Genomic DNA, 21,824 nt, shown 5'->3' with positions numbered 1-21,824 from the left:
AGATGTTCTCAATACACGCGAGAGATGTATAAATTTGCATTTATATTTCTTCCAAACTGAGCCTTCAAACCGAATTCGAGTTTGCATCTTAGAGTTGAGCGTAGGTCCACCTCGAACCAATCCGTCCGAGTTGTACCCCTCAATGAATGTAAGGTGGACCTTTTCTTGGGATAACTAAGGTTGAGTATTTTTTATTCATGCACTAACTCAACATCAGATATCAGACGGTTTATATCAATTAATCCTATAATTTTAAGCTGTTTGCACTAACACCTTATCAGTAAACTTGGTTTTTGTTGACTGTTTAGAAGCTGGACACCCTGTGTTTTCATTTTTTTTAGTTTATTTGGTGGAAGTATATATCCTTACCAAACGGCACCTTACTTTGTCTTCTCAAAATTTGGGATATGGATAATCCTTCTCTTGTGGGGCTCCCTTCTCTAAGTTGGCTGGATGTCCAAAATCCAACTTGACGTGGCATTTATTGAAAGAGGGCGCTGAGTCGAGAGCTTCTGCTGAAACTGGAATTAGCTCAGACCGAAGAAGTAAGAACATTAACATTAGGGAAAGGTGTGTGACTGTGTTTGTGTGTGCAAGAAACCCCAAAACATGGCGAATGAAGAACCGGGGTGTAAGAAGAAGGTGATGATCGCTATTGATGAAAGCGAGTGCAGTCACTACGCGCTCAAGTGGGTACTCGACCATCTTCAAGATTTCCTCCCCACGTCGTCGCTCATCATCTTCACTGTTCAGTCTTTGGCTGATTTCGCTTACCTCTCTGCCGCGTCTCCCGGTTCTGCTCGCATGTTTTGTGTTGCTACCAGTTACGATCCACCGGTACCCTTTTTTTGTGCTCGAGGGGGGGAGGGGATCTCAGTTTTGGTTTCTGAAGTTAATCGTCTTTCTTTCTTCTCTTGTTTTCCCTTTTTATTCCCATTTAGAGACCATGGTTTGTTCTTTGTCTATGACCTCTAGCTGATTGCAATGGTGTTACTAAGTCACTTCCTGGTTTTAGGGAGAACTTCGGTGAAAGTAATGAGTTTTGGGTGTAATTTTTTTTTTTTTATTTTGGTTTTGGTCTTCCCTGAAGGTCTTAGGAGTAATAAACTGATTTAATCTATGGATTTAGTTGTCTGACTTGTTATTTTGTTGGATTTGGAATTATTATGATACCATGACTTTTATTTACTAGTTTCATGTTTTCTTTGTTACACAGATCCCGAGTTGATTAAATCTGTACAAGAACATCAAAGGAAGGCCGCTTTGGCTCTTCTGGAAAAAGCCAAAGACATGTGCGCTACTCAAGGGGTACTCATTTCACTTATTTCTTTTCTCCAAAATTTTAATTTTGTTTCTAGCTGATCTGGACTCACAAACATAATTTGTCAATTGAGATACCGTAGTGATTCAATGGCATGGTACAACCAAGCAGATCCTTAGATTGCTCAGAAAAGGCAACGTTTTGCAACCCAAACTGGTTGACCTGGGAATTAGGCTCTTCTGCTAGTAATTTTGATGATTAATCCAAGGTGGTGGTAGAACAATGAAACATTTGGTATTTCTAGTTGACCATTTGGCTTAATGCTGTGTTTTCTAAAATGAATATAAGGAATAGAATATGAAGAACCTGGAAACTTTGGGATTGGGTGCGCAGAACTTGGTACAAATTACAAATGTAATGATTGTGAGGGCAAAGGAATATGAAAATCTTTGGGGAGCCAAACAATTTCTTCCTTAAGTTGAAGTCAGTTGGCAAGATGTTGAATGACTCTAATAAGGATATTCTTTTTGATGAAGGTAATGAAACCCCAGAAATGATGATTTTCCATAGTATCTCTTAGAAATTTCGCTAGCATCTGGAGGACTTTCAGAGGTACTTCTCTGTTTGGAACTAGAGAAACCCATGACCTTCTATACTTGAGGATAAGAATTATGCCTTATTGGTTGTGAAAACCTGCTGGAACCGCCTAAGGCAGTAGTATAAACTCATAAAACGTGTCTTGGTTAGAGACGATCTTCTGTATCCCTGATTTCTTCTTATTTATCTAGACAAAAGCAAAGCTTTATGGATCTACTATTTTATTTATTTTGGAATTTGGACAAGATGCTTCTTTCTTTAATGAGATACTTAGTCATGTTCTGAAAACTATATGTGGAAATAACTAAACAGAAAAAACGAGTAAAAAATGTTTACTTATTCTTTGCTGTTAATCTTAGATAATTTTATATCTTTATTGCTGAAAAAGATTCTATATTTAAGATCAAAAGAAAAAAAAAGGGATTCTATATTTAAGTTTGGTTATAGGTTAGCTATGGATTGGAAACAAAATCTAATCCATATAATAATATTGTATAAAGAATAGCCAAAAACTCCCATTAGGAAATGGTAATGATATTCCATTAGCATGCTGGTAAAGTGATGGTATTCCACAAGCATTTCTGATCAATAGCTCCTGTCTTTTGTTTGGCCAACTACATATTGTTTCTAGTTTTCCTTTTTATGTCTGATATCAATACATGATCAAGATGTGTCCTTCTGCATCTAGACATGTGCACCTTCATGTGCATGATTGAATTATAATAGTTATAGTCTTTTCTTTTTTATCAGCAAAGGTGATTTTATTATGAAAAATGAGATGAGAATTAGTACAGAAATTGAGTAGCCTCGGCTACCCCATTAGACTTTAAAATTTCCACCTTAGATTTTGCTCTACAGCCTTACAACTGAGCCCCAATATAATAGTTATAGTTTGTTTCACAATAGGTTGTTGCAGAGACAATCACAGAAGTTGGGGATCCAAAGGAGGTCATATGTGATGCAGTTGAAAAGTTCAAGATCAATCTACTTATTTTAGGTAGTCATGGACGGGGAACTCTGAAAAGGTCAGTGGTTTTCCTTTGGAGTTGAATTTCCAGTGCAACAATATGATGTTGCATGTATATCCATATGCTCTCAAATCATTACTTTCTAGCCTTAGTTTAACTTTAGGGTTCTTTTTGTGTGCAATCTTTATTTTTAAGTGTGCTGGTTTTATTTGCTCTTGTGCTTTGTGTTTTGCAAGATTCACTTGCGTTTTATAGATTCCTTGCAAATTACCCCTAACCATGTGCAGTGTAAGGGCAACTATAATAGTTGAGTTCATATGCTACCAGAAGCCCATTTTACACTTTTATGTTTGCATCTTGGCCAAAATTTCTAGTGGCACCCTTGGTGAAAAATGGGAACACTGACAAGTATTTCCAGCGGGACATTGACAACACCACCTTGTTGTAATGGAGGGGTGTAGGGCATTTCATGGCTATCTCATAAAAGGCCATTACCCATTACTGGTCACAGAAATATGGGGTCTAGGGAGGGGTGGTTTGGATATGGACATTGTATTTTATGGCTATCTGCTATTGACATCTTCTCCCTACAATTTCCTTATTAAGCTAATCAACTGAGAGCTATTGGTGCTAAATTTGACAATAATCAACGGAGAGGGGGAATTGGATCATAGTCAGAATCGGAATCACAATCCCTCGGAATTGGATAGGAGTGGTCTATTGCCATAGTCTGTTTGGTTCAGACAAGAATTGGAATAAGCTGGAATGGGATTTCATTCCCAAGGGAGGGGGAGGGAATGGCCATTCCACTAGGAATGGGAATGGGATTCTGATCCTACCCAACCAAACAGTTGGAATTGGAGTGGATCATTCTGATTCCGATTCCAAACTCCTATTCCCATGAACCAAACGGGCCATCAGGATTTCATGTAAAACGGTAGCGATCAAAAGGAATCTAGTGAATTACCATTTTTGATTGACCCATATTCTAATTTCTGTTTCAGAAACATTTATTTTTGCTCTATGCAAACAGACCAACTACATGACTCATACACATATCTAAATTTCCTAATTGTGACAACTGGTTCTGTGCTTAAGCACCCTAGTATATGACTGAAATATAACATATATGATGCTTAGGATTCTAATATCACAAATGGCTTCTAAGGTCGTGCGTATGCTATAAATACATTCTACCAAAGTGGTTTCTTTTGTCCATCCTTTAAGTTCAGCTCTATTCTCTTGTAGGCAAATTCTGGCAGCAGCTAATATACTGTAGTGGCTCACCTCATGATTTTTGTTTTAAAAGTTCGAATAAGAGAATATATTGATAATAATTCATCTTAAAATGAATAGAGAGTCTGCTTAACACATCCTATTAGATGAAAGTTTCTGAAATACAGTTGATGCATTAATTTATAGTTAAGTACTAATATGAATTCGTTGAAACAGGGCTTTCTTAGGGAGCGTGAGTAACTATTGTGTTCATCATTGCAACTGTCCTGTTCTTGTAGTGAAGAAACAAGAAGAGAAAGCTTGATCACTTTACAAACTTCAGATCATTTGGAAAAATACAAAATTCCTCCATGCATATGTTGTTTGATAGAGTGAAGAGATTGTTTTGTAAGGTAGCCAGACTCAAGCTATGGATATTTGAATTTGGCTGTTGTAGATTTTCTCTTCCTTCTTTTCTAATTCAGAATTTCTGTTAAATGCTTTTCGGTTTCGGCTTGCCGAAAGCATGTGTCGATGCAATCCCTCTGAATCTGGACTCCGTCCTCACAAAATTTGTACTCGCACCGTCCACTTGCAGCAGCCCTACAGGATGAAAAAAATACAAGTAGAGAGATGTTCCAAATGCACGGCTGTAAATGTTGTGAGGGCGGTATGAGTATAAACATCGCGAGTACTGAATCCGGTCTCCAATTCTGTCCCTTCCTAACGATCATAGAAGAATTCCATCCATAAATGAAGGGCATAGTCTGTTATGTCAGCCGAGTATGAGATATTCACATGGAGTAGAGCTTTTCTGCTTGATGAGATATTTATCATCTGAGATTGAAGGCCGTTTGGGAGGGCTTTACTTTAGTGTAGATTGAGATGCTTTGAAGAAGCTGCCAAAATTAACTTCACCGGAGAGTCGATTTCATATGGGGCTTACCTTGCAACGTAGAAGCTATTACATGAAAGTCCCTCCCAAGGGGGCACAGAGAGTAACGAGATTTTTTACTCACTTTTCCTATCCATTCTCTATTCGCCGTGAATTGCAGTCACACATCTTTCAATTCATAATAGAGATGCGGGTAAAGAATGGGTAGGAAACTGGGTTTCAGAGAAATCAGTTTTGGTGTAATTGCTAGTCTAAAAAAGCATTGGTTTGCAAATGGGATTTTCTATTCACTTTTCCTATTCACTCTCTACCCGTCGTCAATTGCAACCATATATCTCTCAATTCAAATGTGCAATTGCAATTCATGGCGAGTAGAGAGTGGGTAGAAAAAGTGAGTAGGAAATCTGGGTTTTGGTTTGTGGTATAAAATCATTCATGATAATTTTACAATTCTCATCTTTTTTCAACAACAGAAAGGAATAGTATGTAAGCATTTGCAGTTTAAAATCATAATGGAATCATTATATTATGTATGGTCCGATTAATCCCATTTTTGTTGCGAAGTTCTAGCGGAAAGAGAAGCAATGTTGCTGACTATCGAAAAGGAGTGGAGCAGTGTTCGAGTTGAAGGGGATGGAAAATTGATTATTGAACGTCTGAAGATTAAAAAAAGAGCTCTATCTCTCCTCTTTGGCGTACAGAAAACATAATTTTGGATAAGAGATTTGGGCTTGCATGTCTTTTCATCATATTTTTAGAGAAACCAATCATTCGGCCAGAGCCAGAAATCTCAGGTCTGGAGAGATGTCCAGATTTTGGACTGATCTGATAAAGTTCGTTCTGATTGTTGGGGTGTGGCCTGGCCTCACCCCTCTTACTAAAGCTGAGTTTGGAAGGAGTACAAATGCAAATATGTAAAATGCAAAATCTTATATTTTGTATGTATTTAGGCTGTACATATTTGCATTTGTACTCTTTTCAAATTGAGCCTAAAAGAAAAAGAAAAAAAAAAAAACAGAGAGAGACCCCTCTGCCTTTTCTTCTCTTGGGATCTATCTTCATTCATTACAATTTACAAACTACTTTCTCACCAACTCAGCAGTCACCATGCTGTGTTAAATTGCCATTATCATGAGTGTCATCATCATCATCATCATCATTTATTGGGTCAACTTGGAAAACCAATTGGTGATGTTTGTGTTTTGTCATTCCATATACGATTTGGTTAATCCATCCTCCACTTGACTAAGTCAACTACAATACTCAACTTCACAGCACATCTCTTATTGGGAATATCTCTCATTGACAAGCACGGGAGATGTACCCAATGCACGCTGAGATGTGCATGTGAAGTGCCTGCAGGGCGCTGATGTGATCTCCCAATATTCTACTGTACTGCACCAAAGAGATCAGACTTGCGAGATACAAATTGAGATCTGTTCCTCGTAGAGTTCACCTCACACTGATCTCACAGCCACGTCCCACCCTGTATTGAGAACACCTCTCCATGAATAATAAATGCAAGTATAGGAGATGTTCCCGATGTGCAGCCAGAACAGGCTGTGCGGTCAGTGTGAGGAGCAGATCTGGACTCGTGACATACCACATGTCCATAACCCCAGAATCCTTCATGTTAGCCTTCAACGTTGCACCAAGGCCTTCTATTCTAATGGCATGAGCTACTCTTCTGTTCATAATGGATTGGGATTTCCAAGTTTGAATACATACAGTGGAATCGGTTCATGAGTTGCAGAATAAGTAGGTTTTCCTAAGCTACGTTGAAGCCATCTAGACCTGTGCTGCAATGCCGACACCCTCATCATAACAGCAATGAGGTGCCCACCTCGAGATTTTTTCAAAATCCTTCGGGTTTCCCTTCATGAATTGTTTATTATAAGTAGGTAATGAAGATGGGAACCGCACCATTAGATAGGTTCCACGCTGAACAACAATAATCTCTCTCTCACGCACACACAAAGGGGCATTTTGGGTATCAGATTAATACATCCAAAACCCCATAACATTCTCAATATTTCTTCCATCATCATCATCTAAGTTTTAACTCAATTAAATGGGATCGACTATATGAATCCCGTTCCACCATTTCGATTCTCCATATTTGTTCCATTTTGCCAAAATTATCGGTAGAAACCTTTGACAAGGGATGTTCAAGGATTAAGGGTAAAACTATGGGAAGGTTTAGTAAGTGCTAAAAACCTTAGGGGGAGGTTCAAGGATTTTTCCTATTAATTAGAGGAAAAAAATAACAGATTTATCCCACATTCACAGATACAGTGAGATGCCCATACACTCCCCAACCATGAATGACCGGAAAGAGAAAAGTATAGAGACAGAAGTTAATATTTGGATTCTAATGAAGTCCATTTCCTTCTCAAAGGCCAAGAATGACAAGCAGTGATTTGTCCTTCTATACGTTGAGAGAGAGAGAATTCTAATAATAGAAATACTTTTCATACTATACGTTTGATGATGATGATAAGTTAATGGTGTGAAACTGTGAACTTCGCATAGTGCATAGGAACCTTCTGACGTCTCATCTTTGGCTACCGTGCGTTACCTTTCCAAGCGAAGGAAGACTTGTCAGCAAGTGGAAATGATACAGTTTTGAAGATTCTCTTTCTTCCTGAATTTTTCCCCTCTTAAGAGTGCTGATGAGATATGGTTTCATTTAAAGGAGGTGGCTGACTCAGCCTGAGGGAGGATGCATTGTTTGGAAATCTTCTTGAATAGAGTGTTTCAGCAAGGATGCTTATCGAGAAGGCTGGACTGAAAAGTTTCAGAGTTGGCAACTCAGAGGTTTCAATACCCAAGCCAATTTCTTCATCAAATCCAGCAATTCCAATTCCAGAGGGATGTTTGAACTCGTCCATTTGGTTAAAGCAAAAATTAAATGTAAATTGTGATCTCCTCATAGAAGAAATGCAATATGTTGGTCCATTCCGTAAAGTGTGGAATGAAAAATGAAACAAAGCATTATAACTTGATTGGAATTTTCAGACATAAAATTTTGTCCTTCAAGATCCATTCATTTTGCATTAACTCTATTCCAGTATTCCAGTCACGTGGTTTTCTGAGTATTCTGAGTTCCTTTGGCTAGTATCTTTGTGATAACATGAGTAACAATTCCAATGGGACAAAATAATAGGCACAGAGAAACTGAGTGCCGGGTCTCAATCTCATTGTCCAGTCCATCTAGATACACTTGCCTGCATAGATACCAAAAGACATAAATATGGAGTTGCAATTCCAATAAAAATAGCTTATCAATTATCACCTCCTTAACAGAGACAAGGTAATCATACTCACTGCAGGTAAAAACATGGAGAGAGAGAGAGAGAGAGAGAGTGTGATGAACCTTGCAGCAAAGAGATCTACAGCCAACAAGTGTATCCATGCAGAAGCTAAAGTCATCTCACTTGTGAACATCTTTGCTATGCTAGACAGCTGAGCAGAGCCAAGAGTTTGTAACCAATAAAGAAATTGGGAAGTAGAAATCAAGAAACCTTTTCCCCTTTCTTTTTCTGATAATCAACAATATAACCTTGTTGGAAAATCAATGGGGATATCATGACAATTTGAATCTGTAACATGCCGCTTGAGTACATACCTCCGGTAGCCAGTATTTATTTGCAAACATCAACCGTATGGTGTCAGGTGTCCAAGAGAGGTATAAGAGATATGCATACAGAAGTCCAAGGATGACATATGGCACAGTACTCTCAATTGACCTCTTGGTCTGCACTAAAAGGGATGCAATAAAGCAAGTATGTATGTAATTGATCTCTAGTTCAATGTCATTGATATAAGCCACAAATCAATCACATAAAGCATACCAACTTAGCTTTGGGAGCCAGAACCATAAGTGTATAAAATGGCAGAACAGCAACTGTTCCCAAGGTGAAAACACTGCTAGCGATTTGAGAACTCATAAACCCTGAAAGAGAAAATAACCATCACAAGAATTATAGAACCTTTTGTTAATAACAGCACCAGAGTCAACAACATTGAAAAAAAATATACACAAAAGAAATATGAGGACCACAATATAAGGTTCTCAACAATGTTAAATTGCAACCTACAAGATGGATTTTGCAATGTAAAAGAATATAAAGAAATATGAGAACATATTCTATTCTCTCATATCAAAGGTATCAGTTGAAACTCCTTTATTTCCATAACTTGATGGAGGGAATTCTTCAATGCTGACGAGGGCTAAATAATGAAGAATGAATCAAGGAAATAAGGGAATACTAGTGCTACAGTTAAAGAAGTGATTAAAGAGGTATATCATCAGTGACAATGTACTATATACAACAAACGATAAAATATTAAAAACCATAAATAGACATTGATGGGAGCATCTAATTTATCATCATAAAAAAGTGAATATCCTTAAAAACAAAGTATAACTCTCACATCTTTACTTCTTTCGTTTGAGGCTCTTTAAAATCATCTTTATCTTGACTTGTACGGCCATATTATTAGATTAAATATTAATTATCTATTATTATGATTTTAAGGCCCATAATTTAACAAGGGATATGGCACTCAACAGAATAGAATGGTGGAACAGGATTATGCAGAAGACCCCATATAGTTGGGACAAGGTTTAATTGAGTTCAGCTGAGTTGAGTATTACAATTGTTACTATGTTAGCATATGACTAATTGGTTATTGTAGGAGACAGATTTGGGCGAATTCCATTTTGATAAATCAATACATCTCTAGTGAAAAGACACAAGTAAACCACAGTTGGTAATGATAAAAGTCAGAACACTTGGTGTTTTTGTATTTAAAAGCATGTATCCTTTGACCAATGATTAAGGATGTGCCCCCATATAAACAATGTGATATACCCAGATTGATTCATCTTCATAAATCAATATATCTCTAGTAAAAAGACACAAGTAAATCACTGTTGGTAATGATAGAAGTCGAAACATGTTAGTGTTTTTGTATTTAAAAGCATGTATCCTTTACCAACAATGATTAAGGATGTGACCCCATATAAACATTGCGATTTGCCCAAATCAATCCCCTTATTATAAAGAGTTAATTATTTTTAAACCAATTATTAATAAAAAATTTAAAAGAGCTGTATATTCTAAAGAATCCAGTTACAACTCTTGATTCAAAGGTCTACAATCAACAAATACAAAAACCTTTTATTTTTAATTTTATATAAAATTCTTGTTAGGGTGTTTCTATATCCCATGATTGTTTCTAATTGCTTTTGGAAAAATTGGTAAAATGCCGTTAATATTTTATCAAAACTTGAAATATTTACACAAGACAAATTGAGAACTTCAGTGACATATTGAAGTTTTCCAAAATAAAGGGAAATTCTTAAGGATATTTTGATATTTTTTTTTATTCCAAGATGTTGTAGTTCCAGACCTTGGGGAAATGCAAAATATTTTCTTAGGTTTTATTAAAATTCTGAAATTTTCTTATGACCATGTGCACAGACATGGTTATGGTCATAAATGAATGTTTTTCTTGCTCTAGTAAACCTTGGGAGTTGGCTGCAAATTGACAAGCCATATATAAAAATGTGAAGATATAATTATTACATCCTCAATACAGTTGTGAGAAAATTAAATACAAAACTAATCATGTCCCAAATGAGTAAGATTCTTGACTTTATAAGTATCTTTGTGTTAAATATATGACTGCAACAGTGTGAAACACTCCTTATAATGATAGCGATGAAAATAAGCTTCCTAATCCAAAGTGATCTCCTTTTTCCCCAACTTGGAGCAGGATTAAATTACTGAATAATTAACTCTTAATAATGAGGAAACACACATCAATTTTTTAAACTGGCAGAGGTTTCAGACAAGGCACTAGGATCTTCTAACTCGGTGTGAGGCTTTAAGTCTCAGGAGATTTTTCTTTTAAGAAAATACATGAACCAAAATGGGATTAATTATAGAAATATGCATAAAAGGACAACAGTTTTATGTAAGAAGAATGTAAAAATGAATTGATCGTCATATAAACAAGAAATAGGAATTATTAAGAGCTCTAAAAAAAATTAATTGCACTTTCAAAATTCTCCATGGCTATCAGAAAGCTTCCAATGTAAAAAGGAAAAGAATTGGGTGTTACAAACACTATATAGTTAAATAGATCACTTAGACACAATATGGAAGAAAAAAGAAAGAAAAAAAAAACAAAACCCTTAAAATTAATCTTTAACTTGATCTTTTGATGAGAACCCTTAAAGTTAATAGATGACAAAGCTTGTTCTTGACACAAGGCATCTCAATGTTTCAACATGTCCCTTACAATTTTGGGTGTGACCCTCAAGGTTGAGCCTTGGAGCATTTTCCTTAAGTTGAGACAAGTCTCAAGGCATCAGCTTCACGTGCCACTTAAAACACTAAACCACAGTAAAATTTGGGGTGTAAGGTGTATTGGGACACAAACAAGAATTCATGCTCAGGAACTGATTATCAAACAACATAATATGCAATATGGTATCATTATGAATATTCAAAAGTTTAATATACAGTTAGAACTGCATGCCTTACTTAAGTGGCTAGAGTGTGTTGAGAACAACTTCACTTGAAAATTGATGCACTGAGAGAAAGACACTGGTTGCATCAAGGTTTCAATGATATGATTGATGTGTTGAAATAGACTCCTAGAATATCAGCATGTAGGTTGGAGCTATTACTTCTTAGGTCCAAATGAAGCTCTTAATCCTTCAGGTTAGTCTAAAGATTACTCTCCTCGCTGGAATCAGATAAGATCTGGTTTTTATGGAGTTGCATGCTGTGGAGAGGCATATCATTACACCCAAGCATCTGCAAGAGGATGATTTCAGCTTCTACCACTGAGAAACAAGGAAGCTTGGAATTGACAAGAGACAAAACCTAAAGTGAATTTGCCAATTGTTGCATTTATTTTGAGTATCAGCCAGTCAAGTTACTTGTGGGAGATCATACACATTGTATTCAACAAGGACAGTACCACCAGAGAGTTGAACAGATATGTTGCATCTGCCTAGGAGAATTAAGAAACTCCCCAGTCCCTTGCATGACATGTGCAAATATGGATATTTTAAAGAACTGCATTCTCCTAGGGATAAGAACCATAAGTCTGAAAAGCGAGCCAAAAGAGATCTTTTCTGTTTTGTAAGGCAAGTGACATGGAGAAGGGCAATCTTGTTTGTGGAAAGCCATGGGAATAAGACATTGCTGCCACATGATCTTAAAATCAAGAATAGAGATTAATGCTCTTTCCTCATTACCCAGAAGACATGCTGCAAAGAAGAAGGCCATGAGCACCCTGAACATTCTATCATGAGGAAGACATGTGAACCAAGTCTTATCTCTCTAAACCCTGGGATGCGATGCAGGGGTTTTTACTCATAGAATGTATGGAGAAACTTAATCTCCCTCTCCTTAATAGGATCGTGCATGGAGAAAAGGAAAAATATTAAGGTCTGATGTCCAGGCAGTCCAGATATTTTGAGAGTTTCTACCCGACCACAAATATAGTATGAGAAGTGTTAACCAGCAGAAGGCTAATCTCAACAGTAGAATTTTCTGTACCAAATGGGAGAATGAAACAAGCAACCTAGTTATAATTCTACAGTTCTGAGATTTTAGTAATGAAATTTAGTCAGGAAAAAACCCAGTTATGCAACCTTTCTGATAAAAATCTATTTGAATGGGAAAAAAAGAGTCAATGACAGAGAGGTTGAAGAAAAAGGAGTCAAGATTACATGAAGCATATACTCCACGGCCTTTTCTGTGAGGTACAAAAGTTGCAATTTTTGGACTGAGGAAATGTCTTGATCCCTTTATGAAATTCCACTCACTGTATAGCATGCTCCCAATTCTTGGAACCTGTTGACCAAAAAGTCCAGTATTCATACCTCTGAGAGCAACCATGGATTTATGTTCCATCTCAGGTGTAGGATGAGATTGCTTTATCTTCCAAAACCAACCAACCTACAAGGACGACTCTATCGACATAAGAAAAATATATTACATCGCCAGAAACAAAACTTATCTTTGTACCAGATTGTGCACACTGGAAATACTTATTATGATGACTCATGCTCCATTAGAGTGTAATATGATCCAGATGAAAGGAATTCAAACCAAAAAACTTAAGAATTTCTTTTGAAAAGAACCATTATTATGACTCATGCTCCATTAGAGTGTAATGTGATCCAGATGAAAGGAATTCAAACCAAAAAACTTAAGAATTTCTTTTAGAAAAGGAAGATATTTCAAAGTTAAAAATAAACAAAAAAGGAGGAGCTTTTAAAAGTTTAATAAGAGTCTAGGCTCAGATGCCAGTCTGTATCATTTGTGCTTAATTCATCATATTTTACATCTCAATTGCCCATCTTAATATCTAATATGTCCACTGTATGACTATCTCTCCACTCTCCAGATAATGTGTAGCTTGCTCTGAATCATCACAATATTATCATTTAGAGAAATCATTATCACCTTCCCAAGAATTAAATAATCAAAGTAAATGAAAAATAAGTACACCAAATAACCAAGAGAAAATCTAAAATTCATACCCACCTAAAATCTTGATGATGGATATGCTGTATCCAGATGGATTAGATATGCATAAAACATAAATTAAGTACTGTAAATAGTTATGAAGCATTAAGATAGAAAACATCCGATACAATTATGGAGGAAGAGACGAAGAAAAATGAAAGAACCTCAAATACACAAGGCAGAAGATTTACAACCTCGAAATTTGGCGTAATTAAATACAGAGGAATTCAAAATTGCATAATCAACCAAATTACCCAGATCAAAGTTTCTATTATGTATTGGAAAATCTTAACCAAAACTGTAAGGCATGCTTAATAAAATACATAGGCATTCACAAAATGAAAAATGTGCATAATAACAGAAACGTCTCGGTATAAAAAGCAAGACAGAAAGAACAATGGACCAACATCACATTCCAGTTACCAGTTAAGGAAAACCATAAAGGAAAAAAGAAAAGAGCTCCCATATTCCTGGTACATTTAATCTATGACTCGCAACATACTTTGGCATGACATTATCAGCTTGGAAATCGAAAAGAAAAGGTTATATAAGAGAAAAGTTTAATGGCCAACATAACTAAATCAGAAATCTAAGTATACCAAATATCCAATTCAAATCAACCAGAAATTTGGCAAACCAAAGAAACATGAAATGCCAAGATAAAAAGAAATTTCAAATTTCAGAAACATGCCAAGTATCCAACTCCACTATACCCGAAATTTACCCAGTTAGCCGGGTGTATGAGTATAGCTACCAAACAGAAAACTGATAAAAATCAATCTGCCGAGAAGAGAAACCAAACAACACCAAATATCTAGGTTCATCGTTCCTAAACGAAAATAGAGGAGCTATAGAAGCATTGAGGATACAGAAGTACTGACCTTGAGTGGGATTTGAGAACGGAAAGAGCAAGCTAAAAGCACCATCTCGTCTGGGAAGCTGAGATGCCTAAAAAGTAAAAACACATTAAATCCAAATTAGCTTATGGGTATCTGCTTCTCCGCATAAAAATGCTACTTAATGAAGTGGTGTGGAATTCCGTCCTCGAGGGGCGGCGAAAGGACACGCAGCTCTCAGTCTGACCCCCAGACTGGAGGGTTATTGCCGCACTCAGCATTTCAGCAGGTTTCCTGATCCAACAGCATTCATGCCCGCTTGCACTATTTGCATTTTGTTTTTTGTGATAATTTTTTTTAAAACCGACCCGGAAACCGAATCATTTTTCCATCTCACTGGCAGGTCAATGATTCAATTGTTTGAATCGATGAGTCATATTATAAATTAAAATATATAGATATAAAAATAAATAAGTATATAAAAAAATATAATAAATTTAGTCATTTATTTGATATTAAGGCTTAATTTGAAAGGAATACAAGTAGTGCAAAAACTTGTATTTTGTATTTATTTGCACTGTATATATTTATATTTGTACTTCTTCCAAATTGAGCCTAAATGAAAAAAACAAGAAAAATAATAATAAATATCTAAATCCATTACTTAATTGAGTTAAATGGTCTAATGGTTCAACCGGCTAAACCATTGAATCCATTGACTTAGTCAATAGTTTTTTTTTCCTTTTCTATATCTATCAATTAAAACAGTTTATAGTATTTTTTTAGGTTAATGGTTTATGATAAATGGTGAATGAAAACTTGAATAGAGTTATTAGTATTTATTTCAATCTTAGAATTAGTGTTATTGATATATTTGTGAAATTTGTAAGAGTCTTCCCGATATCTTCCCACTATATCCATCCATATTAAGAGTGCATTACTATATACAACCATATCCAAGTTTATTGTACGGTGTGCAATACCAATATTTATTCTTTTCCTAACGTAGCCCATTTATGAAGATTTATTCTTTTCCTATTTTAGGAAAAAAAAAGTAAAGAAATTGAGTCACCTTAAACCCAACAAGAGGACTCCTGATCTCCTATTCACGAGAATCCTGTCCACGCATACCCACAATACACCCTTTGCATAATACTATGTAGAGGATGAGATGTTCTCCATGTATAACTGTAATAAACATGGGCAGGGTTCTCATGGGCAGGAGATCCGGGCTTGAACAAGAGCCCATCCCATATGGATGTCATCAGGTTGAGAATTCAACAACTTAGGTTGGATTAGAGTTGACATCAGCCAACTTAACCTAGCTCAACTCACACCCGCAATTTAGGCCAACCCTAAGCACAACTATTTTCAATCCAATCTCACGATTGACTTGGATAGTGGTTGAGAATCTTGAATATTTTGGTTCGGTAGTAAGTCTTGAGCTGAAGATCAGATTGGGTTAGGACTGCAATTGAAGGTTCCATACATTTAAGTTGTGTTTAGTACCATTGTCATGACTTAAGTATTGAACAAATGTTTTGTGCAGTATTGTGTTTGATAATTGGCATTGCTCCTAAAATGTTCAAATGAAATATTTATACCCAATATGAAACCACTTTCATACACTTGATTCTCATCCAATGGTCATAAAAGTAAATGATTTCTGATGATTGGCTTATTATTACATCTAAGTAAAGATCGAATTGTTCTACAAGCATAAAACAAAAAATCTTTTGTTTTAGAGGTAGAGTTTATGGTATTCCATGGTGCATATCCATCTTTGGTAGTATGCAATGCACTAGAGTATATCTCTACTCTGCCATGTAGGATGCCAACTAAGAGCCAGATCATTAGATTATTTTTTCAAATGGGCAGCTGATAGAGAAAATGCTAATTTGGTGTTTATATATCCCCAACATCCCTTGATTTATGTTTTTAGTAGAAATGTTTTATTAGTGTTTTAATTTAAAACAGACTCAACTACACAAAAAAAAAAAAATGGCATTTAAACGCAAAATACCTAGGTGTCACTCATATGACAGCACTTCAAGCATAAACAACCATGATACTAAAAATCACCTTAGTTAGGTGGGGATTAAGTTCAACTTTACCAACCAAGCCTAATTTGTACCTCTATACCACCTCATTTATTCAAAGTCATTATATAGGACTAAAACTTAAATAGGGGTATTTTGAGTTTGGGAGGCAAGACCCCCATGGCTCCATGTGGATTAAGGCCTCCATAAACTTTCCACATTTCACAACTTTCAAGAACCAATCTGACCTTAAATATGGATCCCAACAGATCAGCTTAATTGGGGGAAGGGGATGTTTGGTATTGTGGCTTGGGTTCATCAATGCAAATTTGTAAAAAATGTGTTGTCCATCATATTAGGGGTGCAATCAAGGCAAATTAAGCTCAATTTTGGCATGTCTTGGCTTGGCTTTAAGTTTGAGTTCGAGTTCGACTCAAACTATATTTTTTAGTTCGAGCTCGGTTTGATTAAATATTCAACGAATTCAAGTTCAGCTCAAAAGCTCAAAAATAAATATATTTATATATTATATATATGATATTTTTTATAATATATAGTATATTTTTATATTATATAGCATATAAATTATAAAAATATATTTTTATATTCTATAATATATACGTACATATATTATATGTATGTATATATGTATGTATGTATGTATGTATGTATTAATTGAATTAAATTCATGAACTTTTGAGTCAAACTTTTTATTGGTCAGCTCAAGTATGAATAACTAATCGGGCTTACCCAAGGTTTGAACTCGAATTGAGTCTAATTGAATTCGAGTTTGAACTATTCGATTAGAGCTTTATTTGATTGCAACCTTGCATCATATATGAGTGTCATTCCAATTATAAAATGCATATACCTATGAACTACCAAATTTGATGTTTTAGGTAGAAATATCAATTTGTATTTATCAAATCAAAAATCAAAATGTTTTCATAACATTTCAATTAAAAAATCTTTCTCTTGCATATTTATTTGTATTGATAAACTCAAAACGCAACAACGATACAACACCATGACCATTGTATCAAACACCTCCTCAATGAATTTGTGGAACAATGCCATATTCATCTCGGTGGTCAAGAATTCCACTACACCACCCAATAAACACATGGAAGATGCAAGTAGGGAACCTTATAAAATGGTTTTATTTTACTTTCTTTTTTAGTCTTTTCTTTCCTTGAAAAACTATTGTGCGACCAACATCATGATTCATAGGGATGGTAGTAGGGCTGGTATTGGGGTGAGGCATAGGGGTGTAAATGGATCAAATTCGAATCAAATTAGATAACATCCGATTAGAAATATCAATTCAATATCCGATGGATATTGAAAATTCGAATTCGAATTCAATTAAAAATTTGAATATTCTACTCGATTCGAATTTGACCAATTAATTATTTTATGTAATTAATAAATATATAAATTATTTATTATATACATAAATTATATAAAACATTATAAACATTTCATATATTATATATAAGAATTAAATCATCAATCGAATTCGGATATTTATCGAATTGAAGTAGTTTATATCCAAATTTGACCAATTAGATATTTGAATTATCTGAATTCGATTTGTTTATGTCGAATCTCGAATTTGAAATTGAATTTTCGAATAACATTAACACCCCTAATGAGACACCCACTCCCCATCCTTGCCTAGTAGCTAAAATTCCCTACCCTACCCCAACTAGTAGTGATCATGGATCAAGCTAGGCTAGGCCTAGGTTGGGCTTAGCACATATGATTAGGGTTATAGTTGGACTTGGGCCAAACCAAATTCTGGGCTTACGGCATCTAATAATAAAAATTTAATTATTTAAAAATTAAATTAAATAATGTAATAATCCATGAAAAAAATAATGCATGGGTCTAAGCTAGGTTGGGCTTGGCTAGGCTTTGAGCCTATGGCACAAAAAATAAGGCATGTGACTCATTTGAATTCTAGACTTGGCCTAGCTTGCCTATCCTTTTATAGTTGAAGGCTTAGCCTAGGACGACAACTTCATACTTGAGTTGACTCACATATTTACATATCTGTATGTTAGATTTTTCATATTTTAGTATAAAACAAAATATATTTGCAAATATATAATTTATTATTAATAATACATAACATAATGTATTATAAAATACAAATATTATGTATATTATGTATTTTATAATTAATAATATATATTACATTATATTGTAAGCCAAGCCTCAAGTGTTGGACCAAAGCCCAACCTGGGGCTAGGCTGGGCCAAAAATGATCACTCCAGCCCTTGGCCCATCCCCAATGGCAAGGCAACGATTCAACCCTCGTCTCCATCCTTGATGGAGATGGGGAATTTTCAAATTTTCCCTCCCTCAAGGCAATCACCTAAGAATACATCATATTCTATCATTTAAATATAACTATCAAAGAAAGATTTTGGGAATTTGGGAGGAATGAGATTTCTAAGTCACCTTCTATATTCAGGGGTATTTTAGAAATTAACATTAAATTTAGAAGTATTTTAATAATTTATCATTGAATTTGGGGAAAGTTTCTAATAGGTACCCTGTATTTTAGGCCAGTGCCAATTTAGTACCTTAACTTTAAAATCTGACAATCTAGTACCCGAATTTTTGCCCAATTTAATACCCAACGTTAATGGACCGTCAGCCATGTATATCACGTGACTTCAAGTGCCATTTATAACTTTTCAAAATGTCAAAATTACCCTTAAATACTGTTCATCAGAAAAAAAAAAAAAAAAACAAACAGTTACTTCAATCTCAACCTCCAAGCACCGGATTTGGTAATAGCAAATATGGTGGTCGCCCGCTGCGTGGCGGCCTCTGCAGCAGTAGCCTCAAGCTGGTTCGGGTATGAGAGTCGTTTTCATTGGAGGCTCTGGTACAAGAAGGGAGTGTTGTGGAACCGATGTCTTCTTGCCTCGTAGGATGGGTAGCCCAGCTGAATCCCGGAAAAAACCAGGTAATTTTTGTTCCCTTCTAAAACCTCTGTTCCTTTTCTCTTTCTATGAGCTATGTCTTTTACAGGGGCGTTGTTCTCATTGATGTGTTGTTTGTTTGATGGAGTTGGGTTTTAGTGATTCGTTTTTTTCCCATGCCATTTCTTTTTAATTTGTTCGGGGCCTGTATAAGTTCTTTTTTTTTTTTTTCCTTTCATCTGGATGTCTGTTACAAATACTGGGTTTGTATTTCGGTTCGTTTCGATGAGTTGCTTTTGGGTGGCCGGAGGTGGTAGTATTTGTTTTGCATCTGGGTTTCATGGGGTTAACTTGTGTTTTTTGTATATCAGCGTGTTCGACAGTTCTACTTCCTGCAAGAGTGGTGCATGCCTTGAAGTTGAACTTCGACGACATGGGTGCTCGTCCACGCATCCATGAAGTTTTTGCTGCAACTGAAAATGGTAGGCGAGTTATTGAGTTTCCTCAACTCCCTTTTCAAGTTGGTGACGCATACACCGGATATTGCAGATCTGGTGACTGCTCGGAGTAATGCCTCCTTGTCTCAACAGAAGAGGAGCTACCGCCCTCAGGGATCTATGAACCATGATATACGCCTCCCCCAAGATTGGACTACAACAGTTTTACTAATCTACTACTGATGTTTCAGTTCTGCTAGGAATAATGTAGAAAATGAAGAAAGAAGATACGAGGGAAGTTTAGGAGTTGATTATAGTGAAATTTTATTTTTGATTGGGAAAAAGAAGATATTACTGAAGAAGAAGAAACGGTTTTTTGTTAGGTAGTAGGGGAAACAAATAAATACGAGTCTGTATACATCAGTTGTTGCCGTTTCTCTGGTAAACAATAGAACAGGTTTCAGTACGATCGGCGGATCTCAATTTTGGATGAAGCTGTGAGCGATGGAAACGGCATGTTTCAGAAGAGCAAAAGAAATTCCAGTGCAGTGCAGTATTCCAAAGAACAACCAAAAAAAGGTAATGGTGAGTGAGAAGAAGCAAGCAGAAGTGCTTGAAAAGGTTATTCCGTCGAAGAGAAGGCAAGATGATGAATAGACGGCATTGCAGGTCTGGTTTTACCGGATGATTGATAAAGAAAATTAGATGACACTTGAAAACAATTTTTATCTTTTTGCATATCACTTAATGGTTGGTTAACATCCGATGTTAAATCATCACAATATTTCCATCCTTGACCATGAATTCAATGGCAATAAGATATAGAAAAAAAGTAAATAAATACACGAACCATGAGAATACAAGATTTATGTTGTTCGATTGATTGCATATGTCTCTAGGGAAAGCAAATACAAATAAAATGTCCACCACAATGAGAAAGGATGAGAGACAAAATTGCCACAAAGGTATTCTCTTCCCAGATACTATATTTTATCCCACAAACCATGTTTTTTCCCAACCGACAAAATCTCAAAAATGATCTTTAGACTAAAAGTCAAGAACTCAAAACACAACACAAGACATGAATTGTAGAGGATCCAAGGAACGACCCACAGGCCAAACTCAAAAATCTCTCGCATCACAAAAGGTCTTTCATAGAAGTCTGAAGTATTTTTATTTATTATTTTTTTTTGCTTTAAAAATACCCAAAGCATATATTTATAAATATACACGGACCCTTTTCCATGTACAATGAAACCCATGTGATACCAGTTTCAAAATAGGAAACCGGGACTACACCTTTCATTACAATTAAAAATAATAAAAAATCACAATAAAACGAGTCTGAATTTTCTATCCAATACCCACATAAAATCGCAGCAACACATGGGGAATATCTCATTCTCTTACATGTTATTATGTATGTGAAGATGTTCCTCATGCATATGTTATTATAAACGGGAGATATTTTTAATGCATGGAGATAGTGTTTTGTAGGTAGGCGTGGATAGAGTTGTTGTCGGTAGGAGATCTAGAGTCCAATAAAACCACATTCTCTCTATCTCTCTACAAATCTCTAGAGATGGAGCTGAATCTAAATATTTTTTAGGGTTTTCTTAAATGAACATGGCTCCTTCACTCTCCTGGGCTTGAAGATCTTAGGGCCTTGTTCACTTTTCAGTAAGTCACTTACTCGGGTAAATGCACTTTCCTAGGTAAGTGTTTCCCAAGAAATATTTACCGAGGTAAGTGCATTTGCCCATGTACTTTTATTTCCCATGTAAATAAATTAATGACCATTTTAGTCATAAAAATCCATTATTACAAAAGACATTTTTGTCCTATTCAAGTGTTGGCAAATTTCCCCCAACGTGGAAAAGTTATTTACCCACCTAAGAGACCCGGTAAGTGATACCCAGGAACATAAACTTTTCCCCCTCTCAAAATCCAGAAAAAGAACACCCCCAAGAGTTATGGCTGCATTTAAATGCAGTGTAAATACTGGGCCAGATGAGTTCTGCACTCATTGGTTTTAAAAAGTGACACTTATTGATGTAAATTTTTATGAGAGTGAAAATTTCC

At 35.7% G+C, this 21,824-nt stretch overlaps 3 protein-coding genes across 4 annotated transcripts; 2 read left to right on the top strand and 1 right to left on the bottom strand.

Annotated features, from left to right (window-relative positions):
- The first annotated feature begins 263 nt into the window (after positions 1 to 263).
- On the top strand, positions 264 to 4,539 carry LOC148863655 (universal stress protein A-like protein). The gene is made up of 4 exons (XM_088977986.1): positions 264 to 823; positions 1,217 to 1,308; positions 2,765 to 2,883; positions 4,279 to 4,539. The coding sequence occupies exons 1-4, from the start codon at positions 610 to 612 to the stop codon at positions 4,364 to 4,366; spliced, it is 513 nt and encodes a 170-aa protein (XP_088834112.1). The 5' UTR covers positions 264 to 609; the 3' UTR covers positions 4,367 to 4,539.
- A 3,379-nt stretch (positions 4,540 to 7,918) lies between these two features.
- Positions 7,919 to 14,662, bottom strand: LOC148863654 (protein ABA DEFICIENT 4, chloroplastic-like). Of its 2 annotated transcripts, none has more exons than XM_088977984.1 (6): positions 14,376 to 14,662; positions 12,693 to 12,921; positions 8,791 to 8,891; positions 8,565 to 8,693; positions 8,313 to 8,401; positions 7,919 to 8,163 (listed from the first exon to the last, which is right to left on the bottom strand). In XM_088977984.1, the coding sequence occupies exons 1-6, from the start codon at positions 14,418 to 14,420 to the stop codon at positions 8,016 to 8,018; spliced, it is 741 nt and encodes a 246-aa protein (XP_088834110.1). In that variant the 5' UTR covers positions 14,421 to 14,662; the 3' UTR covers positions 7,919 to 8,015. The 2 variants fall into 2 exon arrangements, with proteins under 2 accessions (XP_088834110.1, XP_088834111.1); XM_088977985.1 differs by having other exon boundaries at positions 12,693 to 12,816; positions 14,376 to 14,637.
- Positions 14,663 to 19,175: 4,513 nt separating this feature from the next.
- On the top strand, positions 19,176 to 20,132 carry LOC148863653 (uncharacterized). Its single transcript, XM_088981359.1, has 3 exons — positions 19,176 to 19,349; positions 19,677 to 19,787; positions 19,855 to 20,132. Exons 1-3 carry the CDS (start codon positions 19,241 to 19,243, stop codon positions 19,983 to 19,985), a joined length of 351 nt encoding a protein of 116 aa, XP_088837485.1. The 5' UTR covers positions 19,176 to 19,240; the 3' UTR covers positions 19,986 to 20,132.
- Positions 20,133 to 21,824: the final 1,692 nt, after the last annotated feature.

Source organism: Nelumbo lutea, chromosome 3 (genome assembly GCF_056320005.1).
Source record: "Nelumbo lutea isolate HS-2025 chromosome 3, American lotus-T2T, whole genome shotgun sequence".
Lineage (NCBI taxonomy): Eukaryota > Viridiplantae > Streptophyta > Magnoliopsida > Proteales > Nelumbonaceae > Nelumbo > Nelumbo lutea.
Note: the sequence above shows the minus strand (reverse complement) of the source record. Positions and strands in the feature narration are given on the sequence as shown.

Coding starts and splice junctions, on each gene's coding strand:
- LOC148863654 (XM_088977984.1), bottom strand. CDS start 14,420: ATGGTGCTTTTAGCTTGCTCTTTCCGTTCTCAAATCCCACTCAAG. Junction 8,694..8,790: donor TGGCTCCCAAAGCTAAGTTG/GTATGCTTTATG, acceptor CTTTTAGTGCAG/ACCAAGAGGTCAATTGAGAG. Junction 8,164..8,312: donor GTAGATCTCTTTGCTGCAAG/GTTCATCACACT, acceptor GTATCTATGCAG/GCAAGTGTATCTAGATGGAC.
- LOC148863653 (XM_088981359.1), top strand. CDS start 19,241: ATGAGAGTCGTTTTCATTGGAGGCTCTGGTACAAGAAGGGAGTGTTGT. Junction 19,350..19,676: donor TGAATCCCGGAAAAAACCAG/GTAATTTTTGTT, acceptor TTTGTATATCAG/CGTGTTCGACAGTTCTACTT. Junction 19,788..19,854: donor TTTTGCTGCAACTGAAAATG/GTAGGCGAGTTA, acceptor CGGATATTGCAG/ATCTGGTGACTGCTCGGAGT.
- LOC148863655 (XM_088977986.1), top strand. CDS start 610: ATGGCGAATGAAGAACCGGGGTGTAAGAAGAAGGTGATGATCGCTATT. Junction 1,309..2,764: donor ACATGTGCGCTACTCAAGGG/GTACTCATTTCA, acceptor GTTTCACAATAG/GTTGTTGCAGAGACAATCAC. Junction 2,884..4,278: donor GGACGGGGAACTCTGAAAAG/GTCAGTGGTTTT, acceptor TCGTTGAAACAG/GGCTTTCTTAGGGAGCGTGA.